The sequence below is a fragment of the Pipistrellus kuhlii genome, unplaced genomic scaffold, assembly GCF_014108245.1.
Source record: "Pipistrellus kuhlii isolate mPipKuh1 unplaced genomic scaffold, mPipKuh1.p scaffold_m20_p_43, whole genome shotgun sequence".
Lineage (NCBI taxonomy): Eukaryota > Metazoa > Chordata > Mammalia > Chiroptera > Vespertilionidae > Pipistrellus > Pipistrellus kuhlii.
Window position 1 is genome coordinate 3,288,877 of NW_023425544.1, and position 25,193 is coordinate 3,314,069.

The 25,193-nt window shown below is 44.8% G+C and overlaps 2 protein-coding genes across 9 annotated transcripts in view; both read left to right on the top strand.

Moving 5' to 3' along the window:
- Window positions 1–3,962: 3,962 nt before the first annotated feature.
- ZBTB34 (zinc finger and BTB domain containing 34) lies at window positions 3,963–24,452 on the top strand. Of its 8 annotated transcripts, none has more exons than XM_036412055.2 (3): window positions 4,031–4,075; window positions 17,863–17,930; window positions 18,037–24,452. In XM_036412055.2, exon 3 carries the CDS (start codon window positions 18,047–18,049, stop codon window positions 19,559–19,561), a length of 1,515 nt encoding a protein of 504 aa, XP_036267948.1. In that variant the 5' UTR covers window positions 4,031–4,075; window positions 17,863–17,930; window positions 18,037–18,046; the 3' UTR covers window positions 19,562–24,452. The 8 variants fall into 8 exon arrangements, 7 of the variants coding, with proteins under 7 accessions (XP_036267951.1, XP_036267948.1, XP_036267943.1 ...); XM_036412050.2 differs by lacking the exon at window positions 17,863–17,930 and adding an exon at window positions 9,084–9,225 and having other exon boundaries at window positions 4,041–4,075; XM_036412057.2 differs by lacking the exons at window positions 4,031–4,075; window positions 17,863–17,930 and adding an exon at window positions 6,309–9,225 and having other exon boundaries at window positions 18,037–18,841; window positions 18,920–24,452.
- The window catches only part of RALGPS1 (Ral GEF with PH domain and SH3 binding motif 1), a 238,220-nt gene continuing 217,074 nt past the window's right edge, over window positions 4,048–25,193 (top strand). The window contains exon 1 of the mRNA XM_045572036.1: window positions 4,048–4,075. The gene's annotated coding sequence lies outside the window, so the exon portion shown is untranslated. The remainder of the gene's footprint in view (window positions 4,076–25,193) is intronic.

The window sequence follows — 25,193 nt, forward strand, 5'->3', positions numbered from 1 at the left end:
TCGGTTAGAGCTCAGCAACTATTTACTGCTGCCCATTCAGTACCAGGTTCTCTGCAGGTGCAGAGGAAATTAAGTGGGCCCTGCCCTCAGAGAAGCAAAAACAGGCAACCACTCATTATCTATTAACTCAACTAATTTTTATTGAGCATCAAGCACTGGAGAAACAGCCGGACAGAAGTCAGACAAGGTCTCATCCTCACAGACTTTACAAGCTGGTTGTGGGGACACAGATACTAAACTCCTAATTGTACCAGTAAGTAAGTAATTACCACTGTGTTAGTACAAAGGAGGAGTAGAGAGTGCCAGCAGTCAGTTACAAGGGGCAGTGTGTTGGATCAGCAGGGAACCAAGAGAGAGCAGACCAGGAAGCAAATGAAGGCGGGGAGGACGCCAGAGGCAGCACCTGGGCCCAGTGGGGTCAGCAGGGTGCAGGCCCATCCAAAAGCTGCACAGGTGAGACATGGGAGAGGAGAGAGTAAGCTATTTCTTCAGGAAGTGAGAAAAGGCCTCATGGGAATGGGTGGGGGCTTTCAAGCCATTCTTTCTCTTTTGCTTTCTTGCTGACCAAGAGTACTACTAATTGCTGGTTTTTAATTCTCACCTGAAGGTATCTTTTCCATTTTCTTTTTTAGAGAAAATGGGGGGGGGGGGAGATGAGAGAGAGAGGTGGGGGAGAGACATTGATGTGAGAGACACACCAAATTTGTTGTCTTCTGCTCGTGGTGGGATTGTTAATGCAAAAACATTTAAACCTGTGAAGAATTTTTGTGAGTTTATTTGAACCAAATTGTCAACAATTTCCAGGAAGCAGAATCTCAACAGATTGGGATAACGGTCAGGAGAATGGCAGTTTTTCAAAACCTATTTTTATACATTTCAATCAAAGGGGGAGACGTATGTGGGTTATAGAAATCCATTGGTGACAGATTAGAGAGGTGGGAGAAAGCAAAGCGCAGGAACCCTTGGGATTGGATACAAAGGAAAATGATAGCTCTTTTCCCCCCTGGCTGCTTGAAGATCAGCCTTAATCATGAATGACACGGTAACTATCTGGACCAGGAAGTTCACAACCAACAGACGACTTCAGCAGAAGCAAATGGTCATTGATGTCCTTCACCCTGGGAAGGCAACAGTACCCAAGACAGAAATTTGGGGAAAAATAGCCAAAATGTGTAAGACCACACCTGATGTCATCTTTGTGTTTGGATTCAGAACCCACTTTGGTGGTGGCAAGACCACTGGCTTTGGCATGATTTATGATTCCCTGGATTACGCAGAGAAAAATGAACTCATGCAAAATGAACATATATGAGAAGAAGACGACGTCAAGAAAACAGAGAAAGGAACGCAAGAACAGAAGAAAGAAAGTCAGGGAGACTGCAAAGGTCAATGTTGGTACTGACAAAAGAAGAAGTAAAGATTCTTCTGTGATTTTATCTGTGATGGTTGTGCAGATTTTTCATGAGAGGATTAATAAATTATAAACTTTTTTTTAAAAAAAGTAAAATGATAGACATATTACATAGGTAGGTACAGGATAGTTAACAGTTAACAACTAACAAGATAACAATAGTAATGAAGGGATTTGTAGGCTCATCGTGTGTGTGTGTGTGTGTGTGTGTGTGTGTGTAGGGAAGTGACAAGTCACTCTGACATTTCATAGGTATGTTATCTTAGATGCAAAAAGGCAATAGGCTCAGTTAAGGTAAAAATTGACCTTGTCAGGGAATATACCAGTCTAGGACATGACTACCCACCACAACTACTTTTAGTTAAGGTTTTAATTTCAAAACTTTTGAAATTAAATTAAAACCACAATCACCTTTGTGGTTACTTTAGGTCTTTAAGTTTCCAATATGAAGAAGTGCCAATTTTCTAACTATAGTAAATTGATAGAGATTATGATCAGCCCAACAATAGCAAGGACAGGAGACTGGAAAAGATGTGAGTTTAATGACCCAATTAAGTGGGGGAGTAAATGTTAATCTAGAAGGGAAATAACGAGTGTCCAATGGATAGATGGCCATTAACTTTGAGACACTTGGCACAAAGGTTAAATACTTTGGAACATATTAGTCTGTGTAGTCCTTAATGACACGCAAGTACTGTATTACCGCCAGGAAGACCCCAACTCATAGTAACAAATTTACCAAAAATCAGCTAAAACGATAAGGCCTACCATGGGGGACACCAGGGACACAGGACCTCACTCATGAACATGTGAACCAGCCCAGTGGTCCTGGGGAGACCTGGCTTGACAAGATGATGCATTTCTGTACCCCTGGGTTCACTGATCTCATTCTTGGGGACAGATCTCAAGGAAACAGCTGAAGAGGGATAGTAGAGTGAGACGCTCTGCCCAGGTGCCTGCAGTTAGAAACTGGTTACTGAAAATTCTGTGTACAGAATCTTCTGTTGCCCAAGAAGTTCCTGTCTGGAGTCAGACAAGGGAGCCCATCTGAAGTCTGACATGTAGCTGTGTGACTTCAGACATGTCCCTTATCTTCTCTGAACCCCAGTTTCCTTTTGGATAAAATGGGGGTAATAATGGATGACTACCTCCTGGGATTGTGTATAAAAGTGCACCGTGCTTAACAAAGGTAACGTGCCGAAACCGGTTTGGCTCTGTGGATAGAGTGTTGGCCTGTGGACTAAAAGGTCCTGGGTTCGATTCTGGTCAAGGGCATGTACCTTGGTTGCGGGCACATCCCCAGTAGGGGGTGTGCAAGAGGCAGCTGATCGATGATTCTCTTTCATGGATGTTTCTAACTCTCTGTCCCTCTTTCTTCCTCTCTGTAAAAAAATCAATAAAATATATTAAAAAACAAACAAACAAAGACAAAGGGTAACGTGTTAGAAGATGGCTACTGGATGGATCCTGGAGAGAGTTCCTGCTTGTAAAGGATGAAGTAGCATCAGGAAGTCGGCTTTATATCGTGAAGAGGAGCTAGTGTCTTTGACTCCTAGTTTACTTTTTTAAAAAAATCTTTATTGTTGAACGTATTACATAGGTCCTTCTTCCCCCCTCCCCCATAAACCTCTTCCAGCCCTCTTCCCTCCTGCCCCTCCAAGCCCTCACCACCCAGGATCTGTGTCCACGGGTTATGCATATATGCATACAAGTCCATTGGCTGATCTCTTCCCACCACCCCCCTCCTGCCTTCCCTCTGAGGTTCAACAGTCTGCTCATGCTCCTAGTTAACTTTTATTACAAAGTCAGAAAAAGGACAATTGCTCCCTGCCAACTACTGAGGAGTCTACCAAAATGCAAAGAGGCCCTTAAAAGGATGCTTTAAGTCACCGGCGGCGGAGAGTACAACGTTGGGCAAGGCTCCCACGCCCACTCCAGTGTCCAGGTTGGAGTGTCTTCAAGAATCTGGCAATGCACATTTTTTGCGACCTGCTCTGTGACAGGGGCTTTATAACCTCAACTTCGTAATTTTTATCTCCATGTTGAAAGAGAGGAAATCTGCCCAAGGTCCCACATTAAGTAACCGGATATGGCAGGTCCCCAGGCCCCGCGCTGCGAACCACTGCACCCCACTGCCTTCAGCTGCCCCGCCGGGCGCAGCTCCGGTCACCCGCAGGCGCCCCAAAGGCTGCGAAGTCAAGATCTCCGGAGAGAAGGGCTGAGCCGGGGACCCTGACCTCCACCCACTGCCCCCGGGAGCCCCGAGCGCGTTCCGCCGCGGAGCCCGCCTCCCGCCGGCAGGGGGCGCCGAGGAGCGGCGGGCGGAGGGGAGAGCGCGGGGCGCCGCCGCTCCCTCGCGGCGCTGGGCCCGAGTCCGCCGCGCTCCAGGCCTCCGGGAGCGGCGAGGCTCCGGGGCGGGCGCGGGGCGCAATCCGGGACCTGGAGCCCCTGCCAGGGGGCCCCATCGCCGCCCCTCCTGCTCGGCCCGCGCCTGCCCGGAAGCGCCCGCGCCGAGGGGGCGGGCCCGGGAAGCGCTTCCGGGGGCGGGGGGCGCGGGCTGGGCGGCTGCCGGAGCGGCGGGGACGGGCCTGGCGCCGGCGGCGGCGGCGGCGGCGGAGGGAGCGCCGCGGGCGGCGGGCGATGTGAGCGCGGCGCTCGCGGCAGGTGAGGCGCCGGCGGGGACGGCGGGCGAGGCCCGTCAGGGCGGGCGGGACCGGGAACGGCGCCCGGCCGCCGGCCGGCTCCCGTGGGCGCGGCGGGGCGGGAGCCTCGGCGCCTGGTCAGCCGGGCGGGTGGGCGGGAGGACGGCGGGGCTGGGGCCGAGGCCGGCGGGGTCGGGAGGCCCGGGCACCTGCTGGGCCAGGCTCTCCCCCTTCCTCCCGGAGGGGCCCCGGTGCGCGCCCGGAGCCCAGGGGCGTAAGGGGTCGCGCGCGGCCAGCTGCCCCGGGCTCTCCAGCCGGCGCCCGGGCGCCCGGGGACCCCCGCTTCCGGGCCCGTGGCCCTCGAGGGCGCTGCCCCTTTGTACGGGGAGGCCGGCGGGCAGGGGAAAGCCCCGGGGGGCCGGCCGGGCCGCGGGGTTGGCGCTGCCCTCGCCCCGAGCCTCCGCCTCTCTCCGGGCGGCACGTCGTGCTTGGCCCGAGACGTCTCCACGGCCACTCTCGCCCTCCGCCCTCCAGCCATGACCGAGGGCTGGGCTGGGGCTGCACACAGTGTCCCAACAGGCTCGGCGGCTGTGCTTCAGGGCCACTGGTTTGGGAGTCAGGAGGCTTTCCGCGAGCCTTTTCCATGCCCGGCCTCAGTTTCCCCCTCTGGGCAGTGAGGGCTTTAGATGAGCTCTCTGAAGACCTTTCCAACTCTGCCATTCTGGGCACTCCTGACATCGGAAGGGCTGTCTCTCTGATTCAGGATATTAGGCAGTTTCACTGAAGAATTTTTCAAATGGGGACTTTTCTGGGCCACTCAATACAGTAGGTTTCAGACAGGCTTTCACATGATTCCAAGGAGCGTTTCTAAACCTTCCCTTACTCATTGTCCACCCCTTGTTTTTGTTCCTAGGAGTGGTCAGTCACACCCCTCGGAGTTTTTGCATGCACAATTTTTGTTGTTGTTCATATTTGCCCATTTTCCCTTTGTTCCCGGTTCAGGCCCTCTTTGCTTCACATCTGGATTATTGCAACAGCTTCTTAGCTGGTCTCTGACTTGAGAAGTACCCGCCTCCCCCATCCTTCCTTTATGCTAATGCCAAACTTAATATAGGAAGTAAAAAAAAAAAGAAAAGAGTTGAGTGTTTGCTAGCTTACTAAATGTCAAGAAGCCATTCCCTGTGGTGGGGAAAGTGTAGTGGGAGACACCCCTCGCCCCCGAGTGGTTTTACCCCGGGTGCTGAGACTTTACCTGCAAAGGGGTCATTTATTCCACAGGCTGTGTGCTGTAGAATTCAGAGGAAGGAGAGATGGCAGTCATGAGAGGCCAAGTGGTCAGGGAAGGCTTGAAAGAGGTAGTGGGGTTTGTTCAAGGGAGAGATTGAGATAGGAAAAGAGGAATCAGATCTAGTGATCTTACGGAGTTAGTGAATAGACCAGCCTCCTGGCAGAGAAGGGTTCGTGTGGGAAGAGACCAAGAGGAAGGATTGAGTGGGCTAGTTTGAGCAAGAACTTGAACTGTAGACCAGGGTTGAAACTATTCTGTAGGCGGTGGGGAGGGCAGGAGACTGGGGTGGTTCATGATACAATAGCGTGTGGGAGAGGACGAGAGACCTCAGGGGCCGGGTGATCAGGCCATGGCGCTTACACCACATTGTGTCCAGCCACTGCCCACCCTGTCTTCTCAGGGCTCTCCTTGGTTGGCCTCTCCTCACCTACCTGAAACTATTCCCTGATTCTCTCTCCACCAGCCTATCCTTTGGGAGCGAGTCTCTGACTGTCTCTGGGGCAGTGATTTTCAGCCAGGGTGCCATGTGCCCAAGGATCTCCTATCTGACTATTTAGTCAGGGGCACTGACCTCTCTTCCTTTCAGTTGTCAATTTAAAAAAGCATGAACACAATAGCTGTCCGGTGTGAGTGAATGAATCAAAATTTCCTTTTTTTTCCGGGTTGGGGGGTCAGATTGGGGAAAAGTTTATATTTTTGCGTGCCACAGAATTTTAGCAATCAGTGTATGAGAACCATGAGATGAAAACGCTTGAAAAATCGCTTCTTGAAGGCTTTGCTCCTGCTGTTTCCCCTTCCGAAGCGCTGGCCTCCTCTTTCTGCTCCTCTGTGTAAATTCTCCATTTCACTTCCTCCGAGCCCCTGCTGCAGATATACTTCCTCCGAGGGTTCCCCACGGCCCTCCCCCATGCCTTTGTGCAACGCAATCTTGCTCAGTGACCTTGTTCTTGGCCTGAGTGGACAGGAGGTTTGGGGGCATTGGGCCCTACAGCATCTATCTCCCTGAGCCCTTGTATCTAATACTGAAGCTGGACTTTTATCATAGGCACCCAAATACTTGATTTTTGTTGATAAACAATTTTTTAAAGGACATTCTGTTATCAGCTTTTTCTATCATGTGTTGCATGTCTACTGCTGCCGTTCTAGGTGGATGTTTTCAGTTTTCATATTCTTAGGGTGCCGGTAACATAAAACAAAGCTTCGAAACATTAAAATGTTTATTCTTAATTGCGGGAAAAGAAAAAAATATCATGTAATTCTTTGTTCGGAGGCGGTGGGGAAAGAAAGACCATCAATCAGCTTTGGAATCAGACAGGCCTGGGTTGGCATTCCAGCAAGGCCACTTAGAGCTCTGTGACCTGGACAGTTTACAGAATGCCTTGCACCTCGCTACTCACCTGCAGGGCGGGGAGAAAATCCACTTCACAGAGTTGCCATGAGTTTTAAAGTGAAAAGTTTACGAAGAGCTGGCAAAACTTGCGGCACCTACTAACTACTTATTACATTTTTAATCACTCTTATTAATATTAATTAGGTGTGAATGCACCACAGTGGGAAATAATAGGCTGTCGAACCTCAGTGTATGCACTGGGTTGTGGGTTTCTGAATGTCCTGGGTTCTGCTTCCACCTTCTAGCTCAAGCACTTGTTAAAAACGCCAGTCATGAATCTAGAGTGCCATCGCTATGTCTTATTCCCATGAATTTCTATGTTACTTTTGGTTAAATTCTGCTTAGTGTTTGTCAGACTTCTTGTGTGCATTTAATGTTTTATGGCTGGCGAACTGTTGAGTTTAGCTTAGTGAAGGTCATCACCTGAATGCAGTTTAACCTCTGATGGTTGTTTTCTGGTTGGTTTTGATGGCATGGAAAACCTCATGGAAGAAAACAATTCAAGGTGAGTTTTTCTAATCCTTTGTCATAAGAGACGGGACTTGATGTGTTTTCCGGGTCCAGTGCCCCCTGAAATGCCAGCAGTAAGCGGGTATATAGGATGCTGCTCCTTGACATTTTTTAGTTCTTTGCCTTAAGAAAGTTTATTCATTCTTTTACCTGAAACAAGTCTTTCTAATTTATGATTGGGATTTGAAACATCTATTTGCTCACTTCATAGACGGAAGTAAAAAGAATGGACATTGTGCAGAGAAATGGATACAAACTTCTCAAAGGCACGGCGCATGGTAACCCTTAATTATCACTGTGTCCGTGTAATGGTACATCCTTAAGTGAGAATGCTTTCCACTCAGAGTCCGTCAGTAAGAGTCCCACACCAATAAAAACCCTGCATCTCTCCAGTGTGCCTGGGCTTAAATCTTACTCTTACAGGATTTAAGAATCTTGACTCTTGAGACTGATAGATCTAGGTTCAAATCCTGACTCAGCCAGCCTTAGTGAGGCTCTTAGTCTCTCGGAGTTTGTTTCCTTATCTGTAGAATAAGGGTAGTTGCAATGTCTACCTCACGTGTTGTGAAGATCAGTGAGCAGGTGAAGGGCTTCCTTAGTACCCAGCACACAGTAGGAGCTCAGTCACCGTGGTTTTCCCCGTTGCCAGGAAGGTTAAAGGGGCCATCCTGCCCTGCTAGGAAAGCTCAGAAGAAGCTTCTGATGTTTTGCAAGACAAACCCCACTGTGAAACTAAACCCGCTCTCAGAATTAGAGGATCTGAGCAGCCTTGCAGAATGTTAACGCCTTGGTGGGAAATCTAACAGTTTGGATAAAAATGTTCCTTCAGCCTCACATGAATTAATGCAGTAAGAACTCTAGACTTGTTTTCTTTTAAATTAGGACAAGTGCTTCATGAATATCCATTGCAGAATGCCGCTTTATTTATTTTTTCCCTTGCCCGGGGTTTCAGCAGCACCAGAATGTTTCTTGTTATTTGGCTGCTGCTTTCCAAAGGATTAGATTGTAGTTCATGACAGCTCAGTTTTAGGTTTGATCTAGACTCGGGCAGAAATACCTAGAAAAATTGTTTGTATCTAGTTTTTAGGGTTGCTCTCATGCCTGCCGTCCTTAGTGCCTCCTTCTGTGGTCTTGTTAAGGACTTTTTGTATGAGAAGGCAAGTTAGTTACCTTTGGTCTTCAATGCCCGATAGGGAAGGCCTTGTTTGAGCTGTGTCTCTAGTATCCGCATGCAGCAGGATTTGGAATCATGAGCCTGTTGATTGAGAATTATGGGTACTTCCGGGTTCCTTAAACATTTGCAATCTTGCTTTTCTTCCTTGGAAGTATCTCTGGGTGTTTTTAAATGAAGTGGAGCACGTTAGAATGATGATGGGCTAGAGCAGTGGCCGCCAACCTTTTGGACCTCTGCGGACCACCAGGTGGCGACCACTGGTCTAGAGGGAAGGAGCCATTTTGCTAGATTTTGCCCGCTGGCAGAGACGATCCTGCATCTCTTGGGTCTTCAGCAGAGAAAGGTGAAAGCTGAGGGTGAAGCTCTGGTGATGGTTGTGGATTTTGAGCCACCAACTTGGTTTAGGTCGCATCACCTGACATACGCTGAGAGCCTCGCTCTGCTGGACACACTGCTGGGCTTTGGGCACACAGTCCCTGCCCTCAAAGAGCTCAGCAGCCCCGGAGGCTCAGAAAATCAGCCCGTGGCTAATTGCTTGTCACTTCTGCTCTGGTTGTCACTATGGGGAAATAGTCACTGAGCTGTACCCAAGGATGCTGCAGAGGGGATTTCAAGGCCCATGTGGGTGTTTGCCCAGATGACGGTTACATGTCCTTCCTCATTTGTAGGTTCTCTTCAGAGTGGGTCAGCAGGGTGAGAAGATGTCACTGGTTTGGTTTTCATTATCTGGTTTCATTACAGCTTAAAACGTGTGATGCAGAAAGATGTGCCAAGGAGAGGGCTAGTTGTGAATGTTACCTCCTTCATGAGATATGCTATCATACTTCTATTATAGGAGCAAACAGCTTCTCTGTTCTCACCCGTCTTTTTCCTGTCCTTGCTCCAGTTTGCACAGTTTTTGGTTACTCCTGGATTGGTATCTCCAGGTCTAGTTTCTCTGCAGTTCCAGCCCCATATTTCCCACTGCCTATTGGTCAGCTCTTCTCAGATGCCCGATGGGTACCCTAACGCAGCTTGCCTGAGGCTGACCTAATTTGCCTCCTAGAACAGATAGCATCCCTCGGTCTCCAGAACTTGTTGGGTCCTTCTCTAAACCGTGTTCAAATCGGCTACGGCCAGATTTGGTTTGAGTTTTCGAACCCAGCACTCCAGGCCCCCACATTCCAGCTGTGGTGCTCCTCTTTGCCGGGTCACCCCATACCTGAGCCCTGGCCAGTACCTAGACATTTTCACTCCGCTGTCCTCCGCTCCTGCCACTTCTTCTGTCTGGAACGTTCTTTGGATTCCATTTAAATACAAACTCTTGTTCAAATATTACTTCCATTAACTTTTATATTTGTTCATTTTGATTTTTAAAAAAAATTTTGATCATAATCAGTGTTAATTATTGTTCCTCATAGTTATTTGTTTCTGTCTCTAATTGCTTGATAAAGTAATTATTAATTTGCAGCCTATCTTTCTCTAGATTCTTTGGTTTAAAAATTATATATTTTCTTAGGTAACATGTATATATAACATGAATATATATATGTGTTTTTTTTTTAAGAAAAAAACTTAGAAAGAATATAGCTATATGATTTTTGAAAAGTATAAAATGAAGTGTTCCCTTCCCTCTCCCCAGTCCTTAATTCTCATCCCCCAAAGTCACCAACATTAATAGTTTCATGCACTTACTTCCAGAATGGCTACAGTAATGTATATTTTTTCTTTTAAGAAAAGTCCATGAAGGGGATCACATATACACATACATTTTGTTCTATACCTTGCTTGTTTTGGCTAAATATTAGAGCTTTTGTCAAAGCACACAGATCTACTAATTATTTTGAATGGCTGTGGATGTGTCATTGTGGATTGGTTTTTTAAATCAGTCTCTTGAGGTTGATCCCCTCTATTATTATCATTATCATAATCATTATTATTATTGTTATTATTATTTATTATAACAAATACAAGTGCTCAGTACAATATCCTAACAAACTTTTGTAAGTACTATATATTTCAGGCTCAATTCCCAGCAGTTAATTGTGAACCAAATGACTTTTACATTTTGATCCCTCTGACCAGATTATCCCTCAGGATTACACTTGTCAGCCCTTTAAAAATGTGCCCAAGCCGAAACCGGTTTGGCTCAGCGGTAGAGTGTCGGTCTGCGGACTGAAAGGTCCCAGGTTCGATTCCGGTCAAGGGCATGTACATTGGTTGCGGGCACATCCCCGGTAGGGGGTGTGCAAGAGGCAGCTGGTCGATGTTTCTCTCTCATCGACATTTCTAGCTCTCTCCCTTCCTCTCTGTAAAAAATCAATAAAATACATTTTTTTTAAATGTGCCCAAATCTGATGCATTACAAATGGCTTCTCATTTTTTCTTTTTGTAATTCACATGCATTTAGTTATGAATAAAGCTAAACATCTTTTCATATGTGCTTTGGTCATATGTGTGTTTTTTTTAACTGTTGTTATCCTTTGCCCCTTCCATAGGATTTTTTGTGTCACCCTCATTAGTTTGATTTATAATATAAATTAAGGAATTTGCAAAGTAGCCCTTTGCCAACTGTGCATGTATTTTTCCTCACTGTGTCATTTATTCTTTAAGGATATTTTTTTTGGTCATCAACTTCCATGTTGTCAAATGTATTTATCTTTGCCTTTGTGGCTTCTGGGGGTTTATGCCATGTTTGGAAAGGCCTTTACATCATTATTATAAAAAAAAAATGCTTGCTTTTAGCTATTTTTTGGTGATAATCAAGTCTTTTTAAGATACTGTCATAAAAATAAAATGGCATTAGCGGGTGTGGTGCTGTGTTCTGCAGCTTTTGGGTGAGATCTTGTAAAGATTTCAAGTAGCTTTGCTTTACTAAGCCTTGTTGTCATATGGTCTTGCAGCAGATCCTAGTTTTATTTTCAGAGCCTGTGTGCGTGGTTATTTCTAGGTCCCCTCTTTTTCACTTTTTACTTCAGGAGTGTGGGAGGGCTGACCCAGGCTGGCTGGCATGGCACTTTCTAGGACAGTACCACTCCCGTGGCTTTGGCCGTACGGAGTCCCCACTGTGTAAATGGCCTCCCTCCTCTGGTGCCCAGTCTGCTTTTGCTGCCCCATGTGTGTCCATTATCTTCCCCGAACCAGCTCGCTCTGCATTCCTTGTGGTTCTGTCTGCCCCTGGCCTGCACTGGCCTTGCTGCTGTGCTCGGTGCCTGGCCAGCCCTGCAGAGCCCCTCACGTCTGCTCTTGCTCTTTGAACACCAGTCTCAGTGCTGCTTTGAATTCTGTTGAACTTGGGCTGAACCTGTGGCTTGGCAGCATCTGCTGTCTATGACTTTCACCTTCAAACAGTAAAACGACCAGTTATTGAGCCCTAGATCAGTGGTTTCTAATTAGTTGAGGCTCTGGCATATAGAAACAGCTGTTTCTTTAAAGCAGGTAAAGTTACCCAGAGTTAGGGGCTCTGAGGAGGAAAGGGGAATAAAAGCTGTGAATATGGAAGATATAATATGCATCAGCTGTCTGATCACAGCCCTTACCTCTACTAGAAAGGGGGGAGTAAATTTCTAGAGCTGGAGTTGCTTGGTCACAGGGGAAGTGCATTATAATTTTGATGGATCTTACAAAAATATATTCACAGAAGGAGTAGGAGCCCTGGGTGGCAGTAGGACTTTTGCCACTTGTCCTACCCCTCTTCCTGGCCTCCACCCTCGGGCAGGAATGTGACCTAGCAAGCTTTCTTTTCCTCCTGCCTTTTCCTCCGCTCTTCCTGCCTCCTCCCGCTGGTCCTCCCATTCCCGTTGGGCAAATTAAACAAGACTTACTGCGCAGGGGGTCTAGATGGGCAGACTGTGGAACAGGCCTGCGAGTTAGCCTCTTGGAGCCTCTGTTTCCTCATCTCTAAAGAGGGCAGTAATACCTGCCTTCTGGAGAAAGCCAAGTGTTCAGTAAATGTTGGTTATTGGTGGTGGTGATAGGAGGAGAAAGCGAAGGAGTGGTGGGAGGTGGCAGGGATCGATCCCCTTTACAGTTGTCGAGGCCAGTGTGGCGATGGCTGGATGCGGGTAAGCGGACGGAGCTCCAGACTGCCCTCAGCAGAGGCGGACCTTCCCAGGCCCCGCTGCTGAGACCTGTGTGGCAGAGTCAGAGACCACGCACAGGCTGTGTGCGAGTTGAAAGCTGCTTCCAGGGTTGTGACAGCATCTCAAATTAAAGAAATTGGAAGAGCGGGAGGCTTATGTCCATTGGTCACATGAGCAAAAGAGGTGGAGGAGCTGGCAGTTTTTGAACTTCCCAGCTGACCGTTTCAATTCAGTCCTCTCCATGTATGCTTTTTAAAAGTATTTCACATTCTTATCCAAAGTATAGTTTTTACAAACAAAACTAAGTATTGTTAAAATAAGGATTAATGGTATTGAAGAAAAATAGCTTATGTGTGCTTTTTTAAAAAAATAAAATAAAATACAGCCATATGAATGTTTAGTTTGAGGATTTTTTTTCTTAACGTGCCAGAAAGACTAGTGATTAATCTACTGAATTAAAAATTACTGATGTATTTAGTGAGTGGAATAATCAAGTTTATTAATGCTTTCTGAAGCAGCTGCAAACGTAGTCTAAATGAAAAACTAATATAAATCACTTCTCTGTATTATCAAAAGTGATTCCATTCCCGAATGTCTGAGTTGGGAGGCATCTGCATGAAGCTTGTATCAAACTGCAAGCCAGGGACTCATTCATCTTTGAATTCTTTTGGTTTTGTGCATGCAGAAGATTGAAATGGAAGGAATATTTCCTATAAATGTAGAAAAATAACAATTCCCAGTCAGTATACCATTTAGTGATTACAATTCTAATACGTACTTGCAGCACATATAACTAAAGGTTAATACTTCCCAGGCAAGATCTTTTAACGTGTCTTTGACTGGTTTTGAAGTGTGTGATGGTGTGTTATCATGAAGCAAAATTACTTTGCTGTGTCTTCTGGCCCATTCTGATTGTTTCATCATCAAAGTGTGGTTCAAATTGACCGGCACGTTCTTTGTCTTTCACATGAAAATCATCACTTTTAAAGAGTTTAACCAGCGTTCACAGTATCTTGAAATGGAGCATGTTCACCATAAGCTTCCTGAAGTATACAATAACTTTCAGCAACACTTTTCTTCAAAATAAAGTAATGAATTAAAACTTCCTGCAAATGCTCTTTTTTTTTGGCACAAAATTCGACATTTTTAAGCGTAAAAATATCTATGATGTTAACACTTTCAGCGAATTTGACATATGAAGTTTTGAAGCTTGTTGTCAATACAAAAATAGCATACATATTAAATTGCATATATATCAACATGTGTAACTTATCTATTGAAAAAATCTGCATTATTAACCAGTACACCTATATATAATAAAAGGTTAATATGCTAATTAGACCAGACAAAGCCGGGGCTGGAGGGAAGCCAACTGGGTCCCAGGTCCTGGGTTCCTGCCGGCAGCCGCAGGAGGGAAGCCTGGGTCCTGGGTGCCAGAGGGAAGCTGGTGCCAGCAGCCGGTGGAAGGAAGGCCCACTCTCGCATGAATTTCTGTGCTTTGGGCGTGCGTGCTCGTGTGTGTGCCTGTGTGTGTGTGTGTGTGTGTGTGTGTGTGTGTGTGTGTATTATCGGTGCTGGGAAATTGCTGATACAGAGGACTGGAAGATCATATTTGAATTTGATGTCTCTGTAAAAGGGTATGACTTCCTTTACCTTAGGACCACTGGAGATAAATCAAGTCATTGGGTGTAGAACTTGTGATTTTTAATTGTCTTTTTTTCCCTTTAGCCTGGAAATGTGACTTAAATTACCTGCAAATTCCCTCAGGAGTGTTGCTTGTTAACAACTCCAGGCAGGAGCCTGAATCTCATTGTCACTGCCAAGGAAGTGCTAACGTAAAGGACCTGAGAATGAAGCACTTCCTTTCTCGTGTTGCAGTGAAGTGGAATCCCTCTCTGAGGTGTTAATCATAGTCTTTCGTCTTTCTCTTCAGTGATTTATTTTTTCAAGTGCAGTTCTCTGCTTTTCTTCAGAGGAGATAAAAGCCATACAGAGGAGAAAGAAGTCTCATTGTAAAACTATTTTCAGTTTTACACACTTACAGAAATACTGTATTTTTTTTCCTTGTTCTGCTGTCCTCCCCTCGCCCCCAAGGCTCTGTACCTTTAAAAAGCCTAAACCCACCTTCGTTTTGACCTTTAATTCCCAAAGTCACTATTTACTCACCCTTGTGTCATGAAAATACTGTAACAAATGGGTAACATTTGGACACTTGGTAGGTGCAGTGTATCTGTGTTTCTAGAAGGCAGTCTGGGGTAGATAAGAGCACGACCTCTGGAGCCAGACTAAGTTCTTCCATTAGCAGGGGGGTAAAGGCCTTCTGTCCTGTTTCTTCATCCATAAAATAGGAACAATTGTATTTCCTCACAGAGTTCAGGGAGGACCAAATGAGTTAATAAAGACAGAAGGTGTTTAGCACAAGTTAAGTACTCATTGTATGTGAACTATTAAGCACTTTTATTGCATTAATTTCCCTCCTTTAATTATTAAGAAGTTGTGTTGGGAAGTAGTTCTTTCAAGACCTTTTGTAGATAAGGAAGTCAGTTAATTGACTTGTTAAATGATTTAAATGTTCATTGTTATTATTTTTATTAGAAAGTGGCAGAGCCAGGATTTATCTCCAAGTCTCACTTCAAAGCAGTCCTCTTTGTTACACCATCCTGTCTCCCTAAAGAGTCTATAATAGCTAACCGGACCATGTGCCAACAGCCATTGTGCTCAGTGCTTCCTACTTCCTACATATGTTCCTCGTAACCCATGGCAAGGACTAGTATTCCTATTTTAAAGATAATAAGACAGACTCGGGTTATAAAGTGCCTTGCTCAAAGTTTTACAAATGGAAAGAAGGATCATCAAAATTTGCCCATTTTACTTGAATAATTCATTGATTTTTAATTTATAATATGTAACAACTATCAATAATGATTTTCAACCATTTCCATTACCCATAAAGACTCCTCATGCTGAGTTGCAGTTGATCTGTTACCAGATTATTTGCTGTTTTATTAAATACTTTTTCAGCAAACATTTACTGTACTATGTGCCAGGCAGTAATCTGGCAGATAGTTAATAAAACAGATAAAACCCCCAGTCCTCCGAGGCTTACATTTTATGGAGCTAATGTTGTATTTTCTTTAAAATAATTTTAATGATAGTATTCAGCATACAGATGTACTATATTTCAATGATTTTCCATTTTTGGACATTTAGGTTGTTTCCATTGATTTGCTATTGTAATTGAATGTACTTATGGATAAATTCTTGTGCCTATATCCATGGCTTTTTTTTTTTTTATGGTACAAAGTACTGAGTCAAGAGAAATACCCATTTTTATATAAATGCCTATTCACTACGTTGTACACCTGAAATGAATATAATACAGTATGTCAACTATAATTGAAAAATAAAAACATTTTTTAAAAAGAATGAAATGCCAGTTTTAAGACTTTTGTTTATACTTACCTCCCAGAAGTACTAGTAAGCACACTCTCTCTAACACTGCCAACTGGGTCATGTGTTTAAGTCTTGCCAATTTGAGAAAGCAGAATTGTCTCCCATGTTAATTTTTATTTCTTTGAATATTGATGAAGTTGTTAAGCATTTCATCTCTATATTTAAAAGCTTTCTTTAAAAAATATATATTTTTTGATTTTAGAGAGGAAGGGAGAGGGAGAGAGAGAGAAACATCAATGATCAGCTGCCTTCTGCATGCCCCCTACTGGGGATCGAGCCCACAACCTGGGCATGTGCCCTTGAGTGGTCTCGAACTTGGGACCCTTCATTTTGCAGGCTGACATTCTCCACTGAGCCAAACCAGCTAGTGATAAAAGCTATTTTTTTTTAAAGTATCTGTTCATATTCTTTGCCTATTTTTTAATTGTTATATTTAGTTTTTATTGTTTGTAAGAGTTTTATACTTTCATTTTTAATAATTTGTCCTTTTTTTTTATAAAAGGTATTTTTATAAGTTTTTACTTTTTTTATTTGTTAATCCTCAACCAAGGATCTTTTTGTTATTGATTTTTTTAGAGAAAGCGTGGAAGAGAGGGAAGGGAGGTAGAAAGAGAAAAGGGGAAGGGTGCATGTGTATGTACCCTGACCAGGGTTGGGGATCGATCTGCAACCTACATATGTGCCCTTGACCAGGCATTGAACCCACAACCTTTCAGTAAGCCAGCCAGTACTCTAACCATTAAGCACACTGGCCAAGGCATACATTTTTACTTTTTTATTTAAATCTCTCTTCTTCTGGTATCTGCCTTTGTGTGCTTTAAAATGCTTTCTGTAGAAGTTATTTTTGGATATGTCATGAAGCAAGGATCTAAGTTTATTATTATTTACTAGATAACCAGCGTTTGTGCACTGGTGGGGTCCCTCAGCCTGGCCTGCCCCCTCTTGCAATCCAGGACCCCTTGGGGGATGTCGGAGAGCCAGTTTCGGCCAGACCCCCAGAGGCCAGGCCTAGAGACCCCATCAGTGCACGAATCCATGCACCAGGCTTCTAGAATGCATATAAGATCTTTGGATAATTTCTTCCCACCCTCCCCCTTCTCCCCTTCCCTCTGAGATTTATCAGTCTGTTCCATGTTTCCATGCCTGTGGTTTCTGCTTCTGGGTTGAGCACCTGCCCCCTGGTTGTCAGTGTGTGTCATAGCTACTGGCCAGTTGGCTAGTCGCTTAGGCTTTTATATATATAGATTTGTATTATTCAAACAGCATCGATTTAAATAATTCTTTTTTACAATTGGAAATAGTCCACAAGGCCCATTCTCGTGTGCCAGTGCTGTGAGCACCAGTGGAGGCCCATACATTTGTAAGGTCTGGCACTCTTTTTGTCACTACTGTCTAAGAAACCTGTGGACATTTGTTTCTGTCCAAAATGTCCATGGAGACATTGGTGCATGCAAAAATATCCTTTTGTTGCTATCAAAAATGTTTGTGAGCACCAAATGTCTCCATGGATGTGTTAGACAGGATCAAATGTCCACTAATCCTAAAAGCTCGTCACTGAAAGGGACTGAGCTCTGCTCTATGAGTTACCAGCTCAAAAAGTTATAAAGGTGTGCAGAGCTTGGGGAAAAATGCACATCAAGACAGCATCTCAGATGCTAAACTAAAACAGGTTCAGCTTCATTCAGACTGTCCAATATGCTTTATATTGAAAAACATCAAGTGAAAATATACAACATTATTTAGATGAATTGACTTAATTTTTACAGAATCTTTAAAACTAGGTGAAACAGGGAAATACTTTTCCTAAAATGATACCAAATGCTCAATCAGAGCTGAATTGGCCCTGCTATGTGTAACATTTTAATTTTTATCAAGATGAAAGTTTGGCATGTAGGATACTAGGCTAATCAATCATTTGGTTATTTGACCTTAGGTGAATTAACCAAGACATGAAAGACTGAAAATAAATAAGAGGAAGAATGCTCAGGCAGAGCCTAGGAGGTACAGTATCTACAGTGGTGGTGGTGCTATTTTGCCAGTTGGTGCTTCTGCTGCTTGTACTTGGTGAGGAGTCATTGGTAAATTATGAAACTCTCTCTTTCCACAGATTACACTTCATGTCAGTAGCAATGGACAGCAGCAGTTTTATTCAGTTTGACGTGCCCGAGTACAGCAGCACGGTTCTGAGCCAGCTAAACGAACTCCGCCTCCAAGGGAAACTATGCGACATCATCGTCCACATCCAGGGTCAGCCATTCCGAGCCCACAAAGCAGTCCTCGCTGCCAGCTCCCCGTATTTCCGGGACCATTCAGCACTAAGTACCATGAGTGGCTTGTCGATATCAGTGATTAAAAACCCCAATGTGTTTGAACAGTTGCTTTCATTTTGTTACACTGGAAGAATGTCCCTGCAGCTGAAGGATGTTGTCAGTTTTCTGACGGCAGCTAGCTTTCTCCAGATGCAGTGTGTCATCGACAAGTGCACGCAGATCCTAGAGAGCATCCATTCAAAGATCAGCGTTGGCGAGGTTGACTCCGTTACCGTTGGTGCTGAAGAGACTCCCGAGAGTCAGAATGGAGTTAAAGACGGCGGCTTCTTTGCCAACCCAGTCGAGATCTCGCCGCCGTATTGCTCTCAGGGACGGCAGCCCACCACAAGCAGTGACCTTCGGATGGAGACGACACCCAGCAAAGCTTTGCGCAGCCGCCTGCAGGAGGAAGGGCACTCAGACCGAGGGAGCAGCGGGAGCGTTTCTGAGTACGAGATCCAGATCGAGGGGGACCATGACCAAGGGGACCTGCTGGTGAGGGAGAGCCAGATCGCCGAGGTGAAGGTGAAGATGGAGAAGTCAGACCGGCCCAGCTGTTCCGACAGCTCCTCTCTGGGAGACGATGGCTACCACACGGAGATGGTGGATGGGGAACAGGTTGTGGCAGTGAATGTGGGTTCCTATAGCTCTGTGCTCCAACACGCATATTCCTTCTCCCAGGCAGCCTCTCAGCCAACCAGCGTATCAGAGGCTTTTGGAAGTTTGAGTAATTCCAGCCCATCCAGGTCCATGCTGAGCTGTTTCCGAGGAGGGCGTGCCCGCCAGAAGCGGGCTTTGTCTGTCCACCTGCACAGTGATCTGCAGGGCTTGGTGCAGGGGTCAGACAGCGAAGCTGTGATGAACAACCCTGGGTATGAGAGCAGTCCCCGGGAGAGGAGTGTAAGAGGTCACTGGTACCCCTACAATGAGCGGCTGATCTGCATTTACTGTGGAAAGTCCTTCAACCAGAAAGGAAGCCTTGACAGGCATATGCGACTCCACATGGGAATCACCCCCTTTGTGTGCAAGTTCTGCGGGAAGAAGTACACGCGAAAGGACCAACTGGAGTACCACATCCGGGGCCACACTGATGATAAACCCTTCCGCTGTGAGATCTGCGGGAAGTGCTTTCCATTCCAAGGTACCCTCAACCAGCACCTGCGGAAAAACCACCCGGGCGTAGCTGAAGTCAGGAGTCGCATCGAGTCCCCTGAGAGAACAGATGTGTACGGGGACCAGAAACTAGAAAATGACCCATCCGCCTCCGAGATGGCCCTAGATTCTCGGATGGAAATTCACACGGTGTCCGATGCTCCTGATTAAGTTGGTAAAGAAGTGCACCCAAACAAAGCACATTATTCCATGCATAGTTGTGATTTGCTTTGTTGTAATCTTTAGTTTTCCCAGCCATCTGGAAACCTCTTGGTCTCTTGGCAGTTTTTCTAAGGGTTCTGGAAGGAACACTTCATTGTGTTTCTGCTTCCCCCGCCTCCCTTCCCCCAGGAGCTCAAAGCATGAAGGGCATCATATCCAGGGAAAACACAGGCTGACAGTATTCCTCTTTGGCTGAACTCTTAATCCCAAATCTGCCAGTGACTTAGCTATGCCAATTGGTTGACCCTGTATTCTCTGCCAAGAGGCATACTCTCGCTGGGCCATCATGCACTGGCACCAGTGCATCTCCATGGAGAGAGACTAGGATGCCATCAGCCGATATAAATGGGTAACCTTTTCTAATTTAAAATTACTTTTACGGAGTAGTTAGACAATTTATATATATATATATAATAAAGTGATTATTATATATATAGGATATATACATTCTCAAATTTGGTTTTATTCTGGTTGAGGTGAATGTAAGAGGAATATATAATTTAATACAATGTGAACAGGGCTTTTGACTCTGTCATCCCTACCTAATATGTAGGGTTTTGCCCTTTTATTTCCCTTAGAAAAGAATATTAATAGGTTTTCATATACATTAAATATTGTGTCCAAAAGCAAGCAAAGCAAATCACAGTGTTCATAGCTCTGCTTCATAACAAATACATAAACCAAATGCCATAAAACCTATTCAACTCTGGTTGGAAACCATTTGGAATTTTTGTTAGTTGTCCAGCGGGTAAGCTGGATGACCTGTGGTGCTGACCCTTTTTACATAATGTAGTGTTTTATTAGCCAACCCCAAAGGAGCAGTGGTTTTCAGTGTTTTTACTGGCCTCCGAAACTACCTTCATTCCGTACTGTAGAAACATACACACTAGGTAACTAAATTGAATCACTCTACCGTGAGTTATCCTCGCACTGAAGGAAAGGGATTTGTAGTTCTGTCTACAGTATTCTCCAAGCAGTGTTGTAGGGTTGTTGTTTTTCCTTTCTCTTTTCAAACAGCCAGTTCAGGTGCACAGCAACTTTTTCTACATGCAGTTCCCAGGGAAACTGCACAACTTGGAATTTGTACTTTTGTAAAGATATACTCTATGGGAATTGCAAGCAATATATCTATCTTAGTATTGTGTGTGCTAACGAGAGCCTCCGTGGCTCCCCCACTCTCAGTGTTTCCTGCTTAAAGAAACCAACACTTAACAAGCCCTCTGAGATCCTCTGTGTGTCACCAAATCTGTGTGTGTCACCATTTATTCTTTTGGTCACGTGGTGCTATCTTTATGTTATATATCTTTTAGGTCAGTATAGTTGTAAAAAATGTGAAATCTAAGGGGAATAGTGAATTACAGTTTTTTCCCTCTCTTGAGTTTCTAGCTTGAAAAGAGACCTCAAAAACGTGCTGGCAAACACATTACTGTATAAAAAAATACCTGAGTCCTATTGAATAATATTTTATTAGTGCTTTAGGAACTGTCTTCAGTTCTATATTTTGTCCACCCATAGGCTTTACAGGATTGCTCTGGTACTGTAACCTCTGGCAGTAATTTGGTGAACAGTTTGGTGGTGGGTTGGTGCTGCTGGTTGTGAGTGGGAGGTCAGCACTCGACACTCTCTGCTGAGAACCTTGGCTCTGAAACTCACAAGGGCATCTCCAAAGGAGAACAGCACAAACCACCCGAGAGAAAACAAGCGAAAGGCAACCTCAGAGGCTAAGTGTTAAAGGCAAACAAAAATAGATGTTTGCTGGTTTTCCATGCTTTTTTGACTCTTAAAATACCAAGAATGGTGGCGGTTATTTTTTTGTTTTGTGGGGGGTTATTTTGAGAAAAAAAATGAGTCATTCAGGCCCCTGTGTGCAACAGTCCCAGGGGCGGTGGCCGTGCAGCGGCAGCTCCTTAGCACACAGGCTCTGTTCACACGGGGGCTGCTGCACTCCACATCAGTGTTACTACGTACAGTTCCACTCAGTCCTGCTCCGGGAGCAGCGCTTGCTAAATCGGGTATCGTTTGCCTTTTTCCTGTCGAACTGCCTAAGTAAGGGGCCTGTCTCCCTGCAGCACTTGCTCAACCCCGTCAAAGCCGCGAGCCCCAGGGGGAGGCCGGACCCCAGTGTTTACCCACTTACCTGTGTCCTGGGGTTTCAGGTAAATGTTTGTGATTTATGTTTCCTTACGTGAATCAGTTTGGCTTTAATTTTTTTTTTTTTTTTAAGAATGAAATGCAAAAAAATTGTTTTGTGATAAAAAATTATGTTGGTGGCAAGAAATTCCCAAATCGAGGACATGAGAGGTGAGGCTCGGTGAAGGCTTCTCCTTTCACTCAGGCTCGGGGCCTCCTGAGAGGTCCCCAGAGCGTTTTGTGATCGACCAGACAGGACAAGGCAGAGGGGAAGACACGTGGGCAGGCACCTCCGATGTCCTAGTTCTTGTCACCGTGTCCGTCTTAATGTTATTTACATGGAGTTCTTTGTATTTGTCAATCTGTTTATCTGGTTTGAGTTTACCAAAGAGTGACTTATCCAAAATTGTCTTTGACAAAAAAATATACATTGCTTTGATTGTACAGTTCAGGTTCAAACATTGTAATGGGACTGTTAAGGGGCAGAAAATTGATTGAGTTTCCCTCGAATAATCATAATTCCACATTCTGCAAGTTCCACTTGCTCCCATTCATGTTGCTAACACTTTACCCTTTCCACTGCTAGCAGTGTTAAGAATTCTCAAGCCATAACACAGTACTGTAAGGTTCCACAGGGCTCCGAGGGAGGCAGCGCGGAGGCCAGCACTGAGCGTGCGCACTGCGTGCCTCTCGGTGTGCGTGGTGGGGGAAAGATGACTCCATTCAGACCGGGCAGCAGCAATACTTGTGCCTTGTCACACGAGGATGTGCCAGGAGGATTAACGGGACCACAGAGCAGAAACATTCTCTCCCCGAAGTTCACCTCACGTCTCCGCAGACGAAGTACGCTGTGTAACTCCTTTTGGAAAGCAAAGTCCCTATTTCTGTACAGTTTTAGATTAGATGTCTCATTTATAACCAATGCAGAAATCCATTAAGATAAAAGTGATATGTGAAGAAATCTTTTACAGTGAAATATATCCTGAGTTCCTCTAGGTCTGTTCATAATTGAGTCTCTTCTTGAGCTACCTTTTCCATACACAGGCAATGTGAAGACAGTGACAGCGTCCTTTCCTGTAGGGTCCTACCTGTTATTACAAACTGTGAAACAAAGACTTTTTTACTGTACTATTTGTGGTTCTAGACAGTTATTTTCCTTCTCATCAGTTCTCTACCCTCTAATTTCTACTAAAGCTGTAAATACATTTAGAAATTATATTTGTAAATAGAGTATATGAAGACAAGTTAATTTTTTGGTCAGTGGGAAAAACCTCCCAGTTGACCCTGCCTTGGCAGGTTTTTTTTTTTTTTAGTTTTTTTTTTATATATGTGTGTGTGTGTTTTGTTTGTTTGTTTGTTTTTAAACAGCAGAGAAAGGATACTGTCGGTTCACTGTTAAGCAGAATATACTGTAGAACTAAATTGATCATTTCTAATCTTCCAGAGCATGAGTAGATGTCTTTTCTAACAATAGTGGTTATAACCAAGTCTTTGTTTCCCCTTCGCCCAGGCCGTAGGCCTGCATATTTTTGCCTGTGGTTTTGTTTTTTTGCTTTTGTTTTTACAGCCTCAGCTCTAGGAAGAATTTACAGGAACACAAAACAAGGGCTTGGGGGGAAGTCATCTATGTGAATGAGCTTTACTTTAAAGAAATCAGTGTATTTTATTTTAACAACCTTTTCTGTTAGTTACTGTGATTTTGTTGTCCTCCTCGTTATTGTTAAATTCTGTAATGGTTTCCTGTGAAGCCTCCACTGAAAGGGACTCAAATATGCAACACCTAAACTATTTTCCAAGGGCACACGCCCCTTGAATGGTGCTTCTAGACTGGTCAGGGTTATTTATTAAATTTTATATATGAAAGTATTGGGGAACTATGTAAATTCTTTATATGAAACTATCTAGTTCACAAATCATAGATTTCATATTACTCAGTGCAACTGAACTGAAAGTTCAGAGAAGTCATTCACATTGCTCCAGATTTGTAATGGTTGTCACACGCCACGCACGTCTTTCTCAGTAAGTGCCAGAGTGTTTCCACTGTTTCTGCCCAGTGCTTGACCTCTTGGCCCGGAAGAGAACCTGTGTTCTCTGGGTCTGCACAGTCAGGGCTGTTGTAGTTCTTGACCAAGTCCTGGAGTGAGCCTTGCAGCAGATTCGGTAAATGACCTTTTGCTGCCCCTCAGTGACAAGTATGCTGTGAATTCAACCATTGGCCTTGCTGCCCAAGCCTTTGGTTGCTGCCCTGACTGTAGTAAAGGTCACTTACCTAGCTTCTTTGAGAATGACCATTTTCCTAATGTGAAAACCATCTCTCTCACCACTTTTATTAGTAGGGCTAACTTTTTTCCGTTATAAATGGTTGAGCAATTTGAATGACTTAACAGTGTCATTATCTTGCAATATAAACTGGTAACCTCACAACTCCACACTTCATCACCACATGAAGTAAATGAAGCTAGCTAAGCGGATGCTGTATCAACTAAGTAACTTGCCATTAAGGATTATTTTATAGCATGAATTTAAGACTTATTTATTCAAATGATATTTTACTCTTGTATTCACTTTGTTTCAGATTTGTGATATGAATATTTCAGTGCTGCTTAATTTTGTTCTGAATTCTTGTTTCTTGCTTGTAAATGGCTTTTTTATGGTATAAATAAAGTCCATGGAAATTGCTGTTTGTAAATAAAAATGCTGCTAGAGCAAATGTGCCGTGGTCTCCCTCTGTGTTTGCCCCTCTGGGCCTCTGAGTTTCACTAACAAACATCCGCAATGTGGTCGTTTCTGTAACCACCGTTTTCGAAAGGTTAGGATTTCATAACTGCTCTTGTGCCACTGCGGTGCTGGGAAGAGGAGAACGAAGCTGGTCTGTTTCTGGCCTTTCTCTTGTGTGGCGAAGACTGGGTTTTCAGGGGCCCGGTGTGTCCTCAGGCTTTCCCAGGCCAAATCCCTGTGAATCATCTCCCCACTGGCCTGTGCAAGTACCCTTTAGCTCCTGTGAATGTGTCTTGTTCTCCTGCCAAGATGGCTTGGAACTGCATGTGCTGTCTCCAACTTCTCTCTCAGCCCGTAACTCCTCCTCTTCAGTTCTCAGCTCAGCCAGGGTGCCCTACCCACAGCAGCTATTCTAGGTCAGGCCCCCTTTAACAGACTTTTGTTGAGCTGGGTCCCTGACCTTCAGAACACTTATTTCAATTGGTAATTGTTTATTGATTGGTGAGATTATTCAATTAACGAGTCCCGGTGCACAAAAATCGTGCACTTGGGCAGAGGAGGGGTTCCTCAGCCTGGCCTGCACCCCCTCACAGTCGGGGGTTGTCTGACTGCCGGTGTAGGCCTGCTCTCTGGCGAGTGGGCCTAAGCCATCAGTTGGACATCCTTAGCACTGCTGAGGAGGTGGGAATGCACTGACCATCAGGGGGCAGCTTCTGTGTTTAGCATCTGTTCC